Source organism: Megalops cyprinoides, chromosome 11 (genome assembly GCF_013368585.1).
Source record: "Megalops cyprinoides isolate fMegCyp1 chromosome 11, fMegCyp1.pri, whole genome shotgun sequence".
NCBI lineage: Eukaryota > Metazoa > Chordata > Actinopteri > Elopiformes > Megalopidae > Megalops > Megalops cyprinoides.
In genome coordinates this window covers 18,114,187-18,129,866 of record NC_050593.1, presented here as the reverse complement: position 1 = coordinate 18,129,866, position 15,680 = coordinate 18,114,187, and the positions used below count along the sequence as shown (strand labels likewise).

At 43.8% G+C, this 15,680-nt stretch overlaps 1 protein-coding gene across 1 annotated transcript; it reads left to right on the top strand.

The window, feature by feature from the left end:
- Positions 1 to 2,686: 2,686 nt before the first annotated feature.
- On the top strand, positions 2,687 to 15,470 carry LOC118785779 (cyclin-Y-like protein 1). The gene is made up of 10 exons (XM_036540711.1): positions 2,687 to 3,392; positions 8,973 to 9,047; positions 9,927 to 9,961; positions 10,105 to 10,205; positions 11,246 to 11,281; positions 11,596 to 11,647; positions 13,195 to 13,314; positions 13,780 to 13,946; positions 14,642 to 14,804; positions 15,141 to 15,470. Exons 1-10 carry the CDS (start codon positions 3,239 to 3,241, stop codon positions 15,255 to 15,257), a joined length of 1,020 nt encoding a protein of 339 aa, XP_036396604.1. The 5' UTR covers positions 2,687 to 3,238; the 3' UTR covers positions 15,258 to 15,470.
- The last annotated feature ends 210 nt before the right edge of the window (positions 15,471 to 15,680 follow it).

Here is a 15,680-nt window from a genome sequence, read left to right as displayed (position 1 = left end):
GGGTGGGCTGGAGCTCCCAGCATTCTTCATACAATCATTAGGCCAAAGCAATGACCTGACAGTAGTGTATTTAGGTCTCATTCAGTGAGCCAGAGTGCACTTCAGGAAAGTCACTGAATTTACACCCCCCTCCCCTGGTACTAGCATGTTTCTATCTATGTTCTTTGGACTCTAAACGGTTCCAGCCACGAAAAGCAGGCCGACATAGAAAACCATCTGAGAAAAGTGTGGATGGCTTATGTTCATAACTGTAGCGAAAAAGGACTTGCAGTTTTTTAACCTTTTGTGCTGTTTGTATAATGCCAATTTTACTAAGTAGGTATGGTTTTTAAAAACACTATGTATTGCACATGCTGTAATCCTACTAGCCGCTGCTTTCTTGTGTTCCAGTAGCTGAGCAGTGCACTGTATATACTAATCGCCTGATTCTTGACGGACTCATTGCTTCTACATTATCACTAACCTCCCTCCCTGTTTTAAGAGTACCCCGTGACACCGACCTGTTGTACCACCCTTTTATAGACATTTATGTAAAGCCACATTAAAATTGCTTTCAAAATTACTTTGTCCAGTGTCACTGATCTTTCCTCTGCTCATGCCACTCCTGAGAAGATGAATGTAGAGGAACGTGAGCTGTTCACATTATAGAGGGACTGTGAGAGACTGCCAGTTAATAGTGTTTTCTACGTAGTTTCAGAACCAGGGACAGCAATTTTTCTGGAGTGTGTGCGGTGCTGAATACCATGATTCCCGGTTCATATGGCGGTGCCGCTGAATTACAATGGCAAACAAATAGCAGGGAAGCTAAGAGCTACTTACACAGGCAGTTACAAAGACTATGACGCGGATTAAGGTAGACCGTAACACCAAGTCAATTAATGATTGCTGTTTATATTCCACGCCACGTCTCCTCACAGCAGCACCAGCCCTGATCAGTTCTTGGAAAGAGTATAGCGCTAATAATACGAATTAGGCATGGATAAGGGCAGATCGGAGAGCGGTGTGGAGTGCTGACGGTAACCTCAAACGCCGCGAGTCACCAAAGTAGCACACTTGTAATGAAAAAGACTTTCTGGACCCTCTGAAAATCCTGTCTGTCAGTTAGGACCCCATGTCTATGAATCAAACGTCTGAAAACAGCTTTCATTATAACAGATCGTGTATTGTAATATAGGGTTAAAATCGGAACTGGATTCACTCTAGTCAGAATGTCAATCACATCTCCATCTGCCAGAGCCGAAAGAATTAATCGCACTGTTGACAGTAGTAAAGTGAATCGATAAATCTCAGGATGCTATTTCAGGCTAAAATCATCAATCAAAAGAAGGAAACACGACTGAAATTCAAGTCTGCTAAATACTTCCGACCCTGACTGAATTTCAGCTGATGTTGCAAACAGTAGTTTTCTAATGTGGAGTTACATTAGTCTACTCAACCTTCCGTGTCTCGTGTTTTTTTTTTTTTTTTTTTGTCTAGAATCGGCAGTCTGTATGGTGAAAGCCCGCAGAATTTCATCCTCAGAGACTGGCTTTACTTGATGAAGCGTCCAATGTTGTCAGCGAATTTATAGCCTTTACACATGGGATGAGAAATATTTTTCTGGTACAACAGTGCATTTACTGAGATTTCATAATCGATTGAATTTTTACGAACGAAGAAACATTTTTAAACTGCAAACAGGCGTTTCCATTGGTATGTTTCATCTTTCTTGCCAAATCAAATTTAAGTATGCTATTCTTGATGTGGTTTTGATCTTATAAGAACTCCAAATAATTTATCTTGTATGACAGTATAAATTGAAATTGAGTGAAACAAGAAACGTTCTCCTTCCCACTCTAAACTTAAGGAGGCAACAGAGAGAACGTTACACTCTTCCCACAGTACCCCGGCTTGCTCAAAATAATACACGGAATTCTACTTTAAGAATTTTTTGGGCTGGTCTACAGTTTGTCCAACCACATTGAAGGGTTTGACGAATAGTTGCGACCCTGTTCACTTTGAAGGTGGGGTGAATTGATGGACGTAGAAAACAAGCCGTACAAAACAGGCACTGATATGTTTTAACACTGGAAGACGAATGAGGCGACAGAGCTGTGAAAGTAGGCGGGAAATGTAGAGCGTTGCGTATTTTCAAAATGACAGAAATGTTAACCAATGGATTTCTTCCATCTAATTTCGTTGTCCAATAGTAGGTAAGGAAGCTTTGAGGTGGGTGGTTCTTGCATTCGTGAGAGGAATCGGTGTTCGGAACAGATGGAGGTGGTGGAGGGGAGCGGATCGTTGAATCGGCCGGTGGGGAGGAGGGGATAACGTGGGACCCTCAGTACCGGAGCTGGGGTCCAAAGCCGAGCTTCTACAGATCAAGACCGAGAAAATAGTTGCTCTTTGACGCTGAAACTGCTGGGACGAGAATAAGGGGGTAGGATCGATTTCCAGCTAGGCCCAAAGCCTCGGGATAATGTTGGTGTTTTATCCAGGGTTGTAGAAAGATAGCTTTAGCTAGCTAAGCTACCTCGGAGAATCTGAAAACCCGGACCCGGGGCAGGAATAAAGGGTTGGAGCTGCACGTTGGAAACATCGTTACTTTATTTGATTTGACATAATTAAGATAGCTAACCAACTGCAGCATTGGGGGGGTTATCTCTAATAATGTAATGTTCACTGTAGCAGTTAACGTTAGCTAGTTTTTAAGCTTACAAAGTTGGCTGGGAGTCGTGATAGTTAGCTAATAGCCTTTTAAATAATGTAGCTAGCTAGCGAGTTGACTGGCTAGCAAGCTAAGTGAAGAATGGACGAATTACCAGTATTAGGTAGTTTCAAGTAATGTTTAAGTGGGCTGGGAGTATTGCTTGTTTAGCTCACTTGCCTAGCTCTGATTTCGATGCTAGCCAGAGCATAGTCAGAACCAGCACCGATTTTTCATCTGCAGCCGCCAGATCAGCTCGCCGTAATTCTAGTGCGTCTCCCTAACCGGCGAGCACACCCTCCAATGGAGACAGGCATGCAATCGGACACAGGCATGCCACTTTTTAAATATAAATGACCAGATAAAAGTCTCAATGTGTGGTAGCGCTCCCTTTAGCCATTTCAAACCCTCTGTATTAAACGAAAGCTGTCATCACCTTCAGGGGTTCATGCTAGTGTGAGAAAAGAATAATTCGTTGCTCAGTTGTAGAGGGCTTTCCACAGCCGTAGAAGTGGTAGCCAGCATTGGTGATCGGGTCGGTTCGGGTCAGAAATGGGGAACACGGTATCGTGCTGCATGTCTCCGGGCGGGAGCCCAAAGCTCCCGAGGCAACCAGACCTTGTGGAGGATTATCAAGTCAACACCGATCTGAGCGAGGACACCGGGCCGTACCTGCAGCACATCAGCGACAGAGAGGTGCCAGACGGTATGTTGGCGAGTTTTTTTTTTGAAGGGGGGTTATTAGTTACCTGATGGGTGGTTTATAGTGATGGTGGGGGGGAGGGTCGTGTTTACAAGGCGTGCTTCACAGGAGTCAATAGAGGATATGGCTCTGAAGTGTAAATTGACTCTCCCTCCGTCCGTCTTCCGGTCTGCCCAGCTCACACGGACAGGTTTACGCTTTGCAAAGGCCCACGGCTGCCTTCAGTCACATGAGAGGACAGCCAACATTTGTTGTGTTTTCCAGTATCTGCTACTGCTTCTGCAAGCTGAAATATTGGACAGCGGCATTGGTTAATGATTTAACTGTATTAACTTGTATGGTCCGTGTCCATCTTGAGAATGGCCAAGAACGGAGCTCTTTTTAGTTGAGAAGATTAAATATAGTCAGAATATTATGTAGAGCATTCACAGGCACGTATAACATTTCATCAAACAACTGAAGTACATGAGCTTCATGTTCTGTAGGCTTCTGTGGAACACTACTTGCATTAAGTAGAGGGTGTCCACCCAGATGAGAAAACACTGTTTTTAATGCTGGTCGGGGGTCTGTTGTCAGTGGACATTTCTAGCTTTTCTGTTTGTTGATTTTGTCGATGGCATTTGTCCCTCACAGTAAGCCACACACTAAAATAGCTTCCTGTTAATATACAGCTGACTTTGTAATCCACTTAGCTCTCCCAGCAGCTGCAGGAGTGCACCCTGACTGAGAGAGTGATATCCGCGCTGCTACAGGTCCTTCTGCCTGACACAGCCTGGAGAACTTTGTTCCCAGGGACTCTACCTGTCTCGAAAATAGTGCAGAAGGGGGCCGGGCGTTACAGGAACCCTAACCTAACCCAGATTATCCTTGGCATTCCAAGATTGGATTCTGCTGCACAGCTGCAGGTCACTACACACACACACACACACACACACACACACACACACACACACACACACACACACACACACACACACACACACACACGCACGCATGCATACCTCAAGCGTGCAGGCACACACATACACCACACGTGCATATTTCACACACACATGCACACACACCACACACATGCATGCATTAGGGATGTCAATAACACAAATTTCTGGCTGTCCATTAGTTGATGGCTGAGAAGAGCAATTATCAGTTAATTGGTGTCAGTGGAGGTTGAAATATGTTAATTAATGTTGACAAGTGTTTAAAACTTTGGATAGGATAAATTGCACCAATTATTTGGGTCAATACAGACAGTAATATAAAAAAATAAACAAAAAACAGAAACAAATGTTGCATGCTGGATATATTTTTTGACCAAAAATATCATTTTTGGCTACTTTGTGCACTTTGCAGGTTAAGGCAAGCTCTGTCATCATACTTTATCACAGCAAGCCCTGTCAGAAGAAGCCTAAATTGTTTCAAAAGACTGCAGAATAAGAAACTGCATTTGTTAAAAAAGTAAGGTGTTTACAAGTTTTTGCTAGGATATTGTAATGTAGCACCACTGCATTTATTTATCTTGCTGTAGGCCTCTTCATTATTTGTCTCCACAAAATAATGAAGAGGCCTAGTAAAAAGCCTTGGATTTTCTGTATGAAACAGTCTTCATAATTTCCATAACAAACATTTGGCCATTTTGGTATGTTACCTCAATTTCATAACACTTAAAGTAAGCTAGTTAGTAGTTAGTGACTGTACACTATTCATACTTGTGGCCAATTTGTTGAACATGATTTGGATGCTGGAGATCAGATGTTCTGTGAAAAGCATAAGGATTTTTTTTTTTCAAAGAAAACATAATTAAATTATAATTTAAATAGCTAGGTTATATTAACTATCTTGAATTTTAGACAGTAGCAGTAGAGCACAATGTGATGTCTAACAAGATGGCCATTGGTGAACTAGTGTACATTGGCGAACTAATCTGACATTACTGCTGCCAGATAGCTCATATGGGGGGGGGGGGGGGGGGCATAAATATATTCATGTAATCAAATGAATAGTTCTCACATTACTACATAGGACTGGGTCATTTATCAAAAGTGCATGAGTTTTTAATAATCAACTGTGACTGACAGTTGATTATTTGACAGATTCATTACATCCCTAGCATGCATACACACTACACACACACACTCACAAACTGCATGCTTTTGTGGCCAGTTTTGAAAATGACATCCACGCTTGAATGTGTGTTGAGTAAACACTTGTGTTAACAGTCAGGACCAGCGCGCACTCTGTTCTCTGATAATAGACCCTTTCTCTGGAGTGTTTATCTACAGAGGAGATTCTAAAAGCCCCAGAGAAACTAGCCTTGACCACATAATGAGTGCATAAAATGCACTGTCTGACAGCCTGGAAGGCTTAATTTTGTAGACCGGCAGATGTGATTGGCCTTCTGATGGGCCCATTTGCCTGGACTTGCTTTGTTCTCTGTTTATGCTGTGGTAACAAAGCTGTCAATGTCCCTTTTCACTTAAAGGTGCGTGCCATTCTGTGACTACACTTTGATTTTTTTTATTGGAACATTTAATCATGTCTTATCAAGCCTTGTGACATGTGTGGCAGGTAATGACTTCATGTGCTGCCAAGTTCAATATTGTGCTTGTCATTAGGATGTAAAACTGTGAATGATACCAGTGACATGCAGTGATTAAGATGATCACAGTCATGGAGTTGATGGGGAATGAGACATGGACACGCCCATGGAGTTTCTAGTTTTAACTAGCTTTCAATTAAAATGCAGCACCAAAAATATGTACCCCACATAAAATACTCCACACTGTATGGTGTGTAGAATGAAGGAGATTGGTTGCACCAGAAGATGAGAACGTGAAAATTTAAACCAGAAAGCTGTGTGTTTTCACAGTGCGAACTGCACCGCAACTCTCACCCAATGAAAGTTTACGCCTGTGCTGTGAAGTCAGGGGTCACCACAGTTATGCTGTGCGTGTCGGTGGTCAGGGCCCATGGGTGCCTACACCCAGGGCGGTTCCTGCAGTATGCCTGCTAGTCTGTGCCAGGGCAAACTACCTCACCCATCCCCTCCCCCACCCCCCTGTCTTGAAACCAGAGCTGCGAGGCATTAATGAGAATGCCCAATGGGTGCAGGAGTTGCCGGGGGGGGGGGGGGGGGGGTTCCCTAAGAGGAGGGCCTCAGAGCAGGGCTCTGCTTCACTGCTCACAAACTTTCTCTAAGCTCAGATTGTTCTTTTGTGTGTCCCTGTTAGCTATGAGGTTATAGTTACCGTGTGCGTCTGTTTGCTGTGAGGTTGTACTTAGTGTGCGCCTGTTTAGTATGAGTCTGTAGTTTGTGTGTGCCTCTGTTTGCTATGAGGATGTATGTCTTTGTTTGGTTGTCAAATTGTTCTTTAGGATACGAGATGTTTGCTCAGGTGGATGTGAGTATGGACACTGGGGGTCTGATGGAGGTTCCGTTTGAAGGTGGGACTTCGGTTGGATGGTTTCCTGTCTGACAGTATGTGGAAAGCCATGGTTGTCTTGCAAAGCAGTTAGATCTGAGGCTAGTTCTGTGGGGTTTAGGGATGTTTTTAATGCTATTTTCATATGCATCCCTGTTTGGAATTGCCACTTATATACTGCAACAGTCTCATTCAAGTACTCGTGCAAGAGCGCTGAAGCCTCTGACACACCCGCGTACAACCAAACACTATTTTGCACTGTAGAGGTCACACAGCGCAGCACAGTGAAGTGTGCACTACACCATTGATGTCATCCAAGCAATTTACAAGTGCCTGACAGATCACAGGGTGCCTGAGAGTGGTGTGACGCAGTCGGTTTCGAACCCGGGCCGTTGTGTTCAGCCTGCTCTCGTGGCGAACGTTTTGCCGCCTGAGTCACTCTGGTGTACTTTAGATGTCCACTTTCATACGTTTGATAATATGCATTTTCTGTAACTCTCAAGTTGGATTAGTCAAATAATTGGACCCCACTTTTTCTTGTATGCATTGTATGAAATTCTGATTCTTTCTACATGAATAATAACTTGCTGCAAAGAAATGAATTCATTCACAATTTCAGGAAGGAAAAAGGACATTTCCAGTAGATGAATCTATTTCATGCAGTTGGCTCTCCTACCCTACTGTTGATAAGAGAGAATAAAACTTCACATTTTCCTACATTTTTAATTTATCAATAAGTTTTCTGATACTGGGAGATGTGAGGGAATCAGCATCACAGTGCATTCTGGGAAGTAGAAGCAAAGAACAGAAAAGAAGTTAGAAGTTTTTATAGGGAGAAGTTTTTAGAAGGGATTATACTTGGCCTCAACTAAGCTATAAAAGAACTGTCAATATGTCAGTTAAAAATAAATATCTTAATGGGACTGCCATTTCTATGCTTTGAAGGGTCAAAAAAGGCAACTAGTTGAAGTTGAAGTGTCCATTCGTCACTTGTGCATTGGGGGGGTGTCAAAGCTTACAATCATTGCATTGTTTTGGAAGGAAATGGAGATTCATGTACTTCTGTGAAACCTTTTCAGTACTTTTCAGTATCCATATAGTGTAAGAGAGCAGTGTATTAAATGTTACATTTTTGGGGAAGTAGCCCTGTACAGTCAGGGATATTTGAGCCGTGGTCCCAGGCTAAGCAGCAATGCAAGGTTTATTATGAAAGCTGACTTTGGCACGGGGATGCCCACGTTTGCTGCAGTCAGCAGCACTGCCTGACCCTCTCTGACCTGCATGAGCTGGACGATGAGGACAGCAGGGCCGAAGCCTGGGGCTGTGGTTACTCACTGTGCCCGCGCCCGGTGCACATCTTGGGGTTCAGCCAGGGTAAATTCCCCTAGGGCCAGATGTGTCTGGTCCTAGAGAGGACAGGTGCCTAGGAATTATTTAGGAGCCCACCTGAATGGGGCTTTATTCCCCAAATCAACCATACACTGATACAAGTATGAGTTATGGTTCTGTGCTGTGCATAGTCAACTCGTGTGTCCAAGCTGATTCATTAGGGATTCGCTCGATGAGTCGTAGGCGGATTTTCGGTGGGTAATCTGTCTTGAAGGGCAGACTGCCCATTCTGTGTGCAGTTCTCAGCTGTGTGGAAGATGAGGATTTTTAAAGAGGATCCACAGCTGTTCTCTGAAAAATGACCTGTATTTCACCGTAAAATACCATTGAAGATGCTGATTTGCTTGGGGGTTAAACTTCATATTAAGTTCACCAAAGGAAGAAGTATTTCTGTAGTCAACTCCCAGCATGTGTTTTAGTTTTATGCACCAAGCACACAGCAAAGCCAGTGGACCCCATAAGGCTGATATATAAACTGTTGGCATGTGTGCCTCCTTCTAGGTAGTAGTGTGGCACAGTCGGTAGGGTATATGGAACCAGCCTGGTAAGCAAAAGGTCAAATCCCAGGGGAGGCATTTCTGTCCTGCCCTTGGACCCTGGTACTTAACTGCTTCAGTAAATATCCAGCTGTACAAATCGGTGATGTGTCAAGTATGGCAGTTGCTCTGGATGCAGCTGTCTGTTCAGCAGATACATAAGTGTAGTGATAATAGTTACAGTAGTAATAGTATTCACATACAGTGGTCTTCAATGTTTGCCTTTTTGTCATTCTCAGATCTGGCTCTGGAGTCCAATCCCTCGGACCATGCCCGGGCCAGCACCATCTTCCTCAGCAAGTCTCAGACAGATGGTGAGTCGCCATGGTGAATGTAGCGGAACAGTAGGCAGGCTATCTGGGATAGGATGTGCCAGCCCTTTGGAGTGTCTTATTTGACCTTTTCCTCTGAGGCACTTATGGCAGAATGGGACCCTGATGTACCTGGATTCTGAAGTATATTTTATCACATGTAAATCATGGACTTATGCCATTAAAACCCATTATTATTCCGTGTCAATGACATCCAAAAGGCTGTTATTTTTTGATTGTGACGTTCGATGGCTGTGTTCCTCTTTGGTTCCATCACAAAAGCAGTCTGGGCTCTGACACACCAGGTTATGCATGGCTTATGATTAAACTCAAGCAGGACACAAATTTGTCTTCCTCTCTTCTTCAGAGCACATACTGATTTTCATGTATCTAGGTCAAGACCACAGAGTTTGTTGTAACATGTGCATTAACATGTCTGCTTTTGTCTAATAACCATGTGTTTCCATTATGCACAAGGTTATTAGTCTGTCCCTAACTGTCTTTGAGTTTTCCGTTCAAAAGAAACCCTTACTATTGTTTAATTCTGGAGCCACTGTGAATGTTTACAACTACAATTACCAAGTTCTAATGATCTTCAAGGGTTGTGCCTTAAATGTTTGCAGTAAAACCTGGCAGAGGTGGAATAAAACGTCCAGTGCAGACTAACTGTGTTTGGTCATCCTAACTTAATATTGACGTACATGGTGATCACTGTAAAATACACAGGAATTGTCTATAGAAGATTGGAATTACCCATTGAATTAAAGCGCCTGCAATGTATTCTCTGTAGTGTATTCTCATGACAAGAAACACATTGTTGCATGGCTCTTTTTCTGGTTTCTGGTGTCAAGTTTCACTTTATTTTTTGTTTTTCTGTTTCAGTGCGGGACAAAAGGAAAAGTAATCACATAAACCATGTGAGTAATTAAGTGTAAAGAGTAATATCTGCTCCTTGGAAAGAGAGCAGTCTGCCCCTGAGTCCACTTTCCTCCACACCTCCACACCCTGCCATTGCTCCCATATGTTGCTGCTCCAGTTGAGACTGACTGCTTTCTTCCAGTTTTCTCCCGGCCCCCTTTCCAAGAAATACAGCTCCTGCTCCACCATATTCATCGACGACAGCACAGTCAGCCAGCCCAACTTAAAGAGCACAATCAAGTGGTGAGCTCATTTGGCCGTCAGCCTGCGCAATATACACTTCTCATCTTATTTTTCTTAAGATACTTTCTTAACGAGTATAAAGTGAAGCTGGAGGAAAATGGACATGACGTCCTTCTCCAAATAAGCATTCACTTCAGAAATGGAGATATGCGTATTGTTTATCAGTGTGTAGATATCCAGCGGGTGAAATAGTGATAATGTACCACTTGTAGCTGCAGTGTCCCACTGTAGAGTCAGCAGAGCTAACATCAGCTCCCAGGCTGAGAAACTCGCCACTCATCATGGTGTGATACGGATAGTGGAACTGATGCTAACAGCTTTCAGTCAGAAGCTAACACTCTGGGCACTGTTCTTAACCTCATTTTAGTGAGACTGGAACTGATGCTAACGGTGTTCAGTGAGGAGCTCATACCTCATTTCATTGAGACGGAGGCACATTTCAGTTGTATTAGAAAGCAGGAGACACAGCTTTACATAAATATTCATGAACTGAAAAGTGCATCACATTAAATATTCATGTGAAGATGCAGAAAACATTTAATCAGTACAGATCTTGGTATGGTCCAATTGCCAGTTCATATTAGGGAAGCAAATGAAATCAAATATCTAGTAGGCAGGGGCAGAGTCTCTAATATTGAAACGAATGAGTGGAGAAATAAATGGATGAATGAAAAATTAATGAATGTATGAAATGAATGGAGAAGTAAGTTAATGAATGTAGCTGCACGTGAATGAATGGATGAATAGCACAAAAATAGGAAAGGCTGGACATTTTCATCTAAATAGTTAGTCCTGTGTGTTTGTGTGTATGCATGTGTGTGTCAGTGCATGTATGTCGGCATGTGTGCATGTGTGTAAGAGTGTGGAAAGGAGTAATGTCAGCAGCTTCATGGTAGATAGTAACACTTGTGACCCTGGCTCTAACAGTGGCTTTACCTGAGATTCAGTGTGGTGCAGGTATGCAATGTTCTAAACATCTTCCTGTTCAGTTGTCAGAAAGAAGCTGTGTTTAATTGACTTTACTTCTCTCTCTTTTCCAGTGTTACATTAGCAATATATTACCACATAAAAAACAGGTAAGTTCTATCTGTGTTATTTCCTCTACACTTTTAACATGTAGAAGGTTGTGTAATGTGTGATGTAGTGCTTGGGTGATCATGATTACACCAGAGTGGGTGAGAGATGTGTACAGTCCATTCTGAGACTCATTTCTCATCATACTTGGGATCATGAGGAGCTTTGTTAAAGTGGACATGTAAGAAAGGAAAAATTTGGAAAGAAAAGTTCGCTTCATGACGTATCTGTTTGCCTGTCCTGGAGTTAGCAGTACAAGTGTGCGGGAGGTTTAGTTGTGTGTTGGATAAGCTGTTGTCTCTCCCTCTTCCCCCAGGGACTCCAACAGATCGCTGGACATTTTCGACGAGAAGATTCACCCCTTGTCGGTGAGTGGAGAAGGGAGGAGTACGGGAAGCCTGAACATGGCAAAGATTTCATGCTCAGTCAGTGACTAACCGACTTATGACTGGATCACATCAGTCAGTCACTGACTGATCAGTCATTTCATGTGCAGGGTAAAGCAGTTTGGTTTATATCAGTCAGGGAGTGACAGTGCATGGCAGCTCCACATTCTTGCTCAGCTCATTGCCTTAGGCTCTGAGGCAAAGCTGAGTGACAGCTTACATACACTTACACTTAAATACACACACACACACACACACAAACTGGAAGAGTCACTCATTATTTACAGTCACGTATAGAGAAACGAAATCAGATTTTCAGAGTAAGCCCTCTTGACTTGGAAGAAGCTCAGGAGCAGCTTGTTTTGTGTGGCTGGCCGCTGCCTAGAAATTTAATCCACGCGAAACGGTGCGGCGAAACGGATTACAGAGTTAAAGAGCAATCCGCTGCTTTAGAGCAAATCAGCTGCTGTGACTAAAACCAAACAATTCTGTCTGCCTAAATTCCCCTCCATGCAAAATTCCTGCCACAGACAACCATAAACCTGGCAGAAATGAGGAAGTGTATTCCCTTAAATTTAACAACCCTGTGTTTGCCACAAATAGAAAAATGTCCAGTCAGGTGTTTCATTTAAAGCTGTAAGTCCCAAACCTCAGTTTTATACACGCTGAAGGTCCAGAAGCCCACCATATCAGTTCCTCTCCTGTCCTGTTCCTAACTCCAGAACACTCACTGTCTCCACTAGGGACTCACACACTGTCTTGCATTTTGCTGTTTGCTCAAAGTGTCTATTATTTAAGTTATGGCAGGCATGTGTGATCATGAGTAGGCACAAATTTTTTTGAGATTGAGGATTCTTTGCTCATCAGGCACCCTGAGCCTGTTTCAGAACTGTGTTTCTCTGTGAGTGACTGGCTGGTTATCACAGGAAGACTAGAAGGATGAATGTGTCAGCAGATATGCTGTGTTATAGATCTGTGGGAACAAACATATGCATTGGATTACCTCTAAATAAAGGCATTACAATAGCACTTGTAATATCAGCTGTTGGTCTGAATCAATACCTGCTGGCCCACATAGCCAGAATCTATTGTCACTTAAGCATAGGATGGCTTCTTCCTATTTTTATGGCTCGGGTGCATGCAGGGCCAATTCACTGTAACTGTAACCATTAATGTGACAGTAGTACTTCTTTAAATGTCTATCCTTTTATTTAAAGTAAATGAACAAGGGAGTGCACAAAAGAGGAAGCATGTTTGTGTATCACTTGTGTGCGGGTGTGTTCTCTCGTCACACTACAGGGGAAGTGTTTGTGTCATTCATTTAGTGTTCATGGGGAGCTGTGTCTCTAAGAGCATGACCATCAGAGATGTTTAAGTGAAAGGCAATTCAGCTGCAGATTGGTTTGGTAAGGCAGATTATCTGCCTTATTGTTGAGTGCTCGTGAGCCATCAGTGGTGAACGCAGTAAATGTTACCAGGTGTCTGACCGCGCTTGAGCGCGGGGCTCTGACCTTGCGCTTGCTTTGCAGAGAGATCACGTCCCCGATGACTACTCCAGGACGGACCCCGAGCACAAAGTCATTTACCGGTTTGTCCGCACGCTCTTCAGCGCCGCGCAGCTCACAGCTGAATGCGCCATCGTCACCTTGGTGAGGAGCGGGCTGATCATCAGTCTTTCAAATCAAACTGCCGGTCCATTATCAGTCAGCCAATTGATCAATCAGTCAATCAGTCAGGCACACACAGTTCTGCAAAATGCCCGATGAAGGTCACTCTATTCACCTGTTGGATATATCTAGATTTTTTCCTTTAGCTGTGTTCAAATGACTTAAAATGTTTGTGAATTTAGATACAGTGCAGCTACATTTCAGGAGACCACTAGAGGGTGGTATAATACAATCAGCCAGTGTTAGGTCAGCATACTGTCCCTTCGCTTTTTGTTTATAGTCTTTTAGAGCTACATTGACCAGCAAAACAGGTTCTTGGTGCAGGTCTTAAACTGGTCTAAATGTCCTTCTGGTAAAATTTGGACTTATTGTTAATGGAGAGATTTGACTTCTAAGATCTGACTGATGTAACCCGCCACCACCGCACACACACACACGCACACGCAGGTGTACCTGGAGCGGCTTCTCACCTACGCGGAGCTGGACGTCTGCCCCTGTAACTGGAAGCGCATGGTGCTGGGCGCCATCCTGCTGGCCTCCAAGGTGTGGGACGACCAGGCGGTGTGGAATGTGGACTACTGCCAGATCCTCAAGGACATCACTGTGGAGGACATGTGAGTGGCTGTCGCAGGCATTGCGGCCCAGAATAAGGCGGAAAGTTTGGCTTCCGTTCGGGAAGCATTGAGCAATGTTGGCCAGACTGCTGAAGTTTGCTAGTCTTTATTACTTGTGCAGAATTAAGAAGCAGACACAACAGCATGAGTGGATTGGGCCAGTGTGTGAAACCAGTGATATGTTCAGGGTACTGAGAGCCATGCCTGGAACAGAAACACAGTGAGATGTGGTAGCCAGGGCCTGGGGCAGACAGAGGTCTATTTTCATGTTTCTGAGTGGGGTCATTTCAGTAGGCAGCGTGTTCCTGAACTTTTTTGTTTTTTACCTAAGCTTCAAACAGGACAGGCAGTAAAGTGTAAAGCCTCGTGCAGGAGTTGGACTTGCTTGTACAAGAAAGACCCTCAGAGCAGGACAGGCCATGTGGCTGATTTTACATTTTACATTTTGTTACATGAATTTAGCAGATGCTCTTATCCGGAGTGACTTCCAGCACAAGAGAACAGAGCTGTATCCATCTGAGTTACACGAGCTTCCATCCAAGTTATATTATTTATGCTAGCACCGCATCGCTTCCTCGAGAGGGATTTCATTTCAGTCAATACGTATAGAATGTACCAGCGTTAGCCGTGTGCGCGTGTGTGTGGTTTCTCACCACATTTCATCACACTCATCACCATCTCCCTCTCCGTCTTAGGAACGAGATGGAGAGACATTTCCTGGAGCTGCTGCAATTCAATATTAACGTCCCGGCCAGCGTCTATGCCAAGTACTACTTTGACCTGCGCTCGCTGGCTGACGACAACAACCTGAGCTTCCCCCTAGAGCCACTTAGCAACGAGCGTGCCCAGAGACTGGAGGTGAGGGAAGGGGCCAGGAGGGGTCAGGAAGGGATGAAAGCATGTAGAAAGTGAAATAAAGTAGCAGGACTGGGTTTGTTTTTGTTTTTTTTTTTGATGGGAATGTTGTCAGATGGGGTTAGTAGGGATGCTGCTGTTGCTTTCATTTTACCTGTCTTTGTCTTAAAGTCAGTACAGAGGACATGGAACATCCCCAAAAAAGATATCGAGACAGAATGAGAAAGTGAGGGTGGAGAGAATGAACAACCAGAGAAAAAGCTGTGAAATGAGCTGAGCTGCAGCAATTTATCTGCAGAGGTATGTGGCCACTCATGTTCATGTCCTTGTGCTGCCCAGGCCATCTCCAGACTGTGTGAGGACAAGTACAGAGACCTGACCAAGGTGTGCATGAGGCGCTCCCTCAGCGCAGACAACCTGCAGAGCTTCCGCCGCTCACAAGCTGTGCTGTCATAGGGGGCAGAGCCACGGAGGACAGGCCGCACACATCCTTAGACTGCGCCAAAGACATTTCCTCAACGGAACGACCTCCAAAACTCCGCTTCAGCGCAGAGGAACCCAAGTACAGAGACAGAGAGAGACTGTATTTTTTGTTTTTTGTTTTGTTTTTTTTGCTTACTATGTAGGCTACTAGCTGTGAAATTTGTCGGTTTTTAATTAATTAAAATCATTTGCAGATGGAGTATTTTAAATAAACACTAATCATGACAAATCTGATATAAATTCCACAGACATATTTTGGTTTTTGTATGCAGTCATCTTGGGTGGGCAGTAGTTTCCTTTGCATTTTTACCCCCAACCAATGTTTCTGTGAACAGGATTGGTCAAATGTTTATGTCTGTCAGTCATGGCTAGCAGTGCTGTTCTGCTTGACGCGAG

Bases quoted from the DNA above. Each gene is read 5' to 3' on its own strand.
- LOC118785779 (XM_036540711.1), top strand. From the start codon at position 3,239: ATGGGGAACACGGTATCGTGCTGCATGTCTCCGGGCGGGAGCCCAAAG. The intron at 9,048-9,926 runs GTGAGTCGCCAT...TTTCTGTTTCAG, and splicing joins CAGCAAGTCTCAGACAGATG to TGCGGGACAAAAGGAAAAGT. The intron at 13,315-13,779 runs GTGAGGAGCGGG...ACGCACACGCAG, and splicing joins AATGCGCCATCGTCACCTTG to GTGTACCTGGAGCGGCTTCT.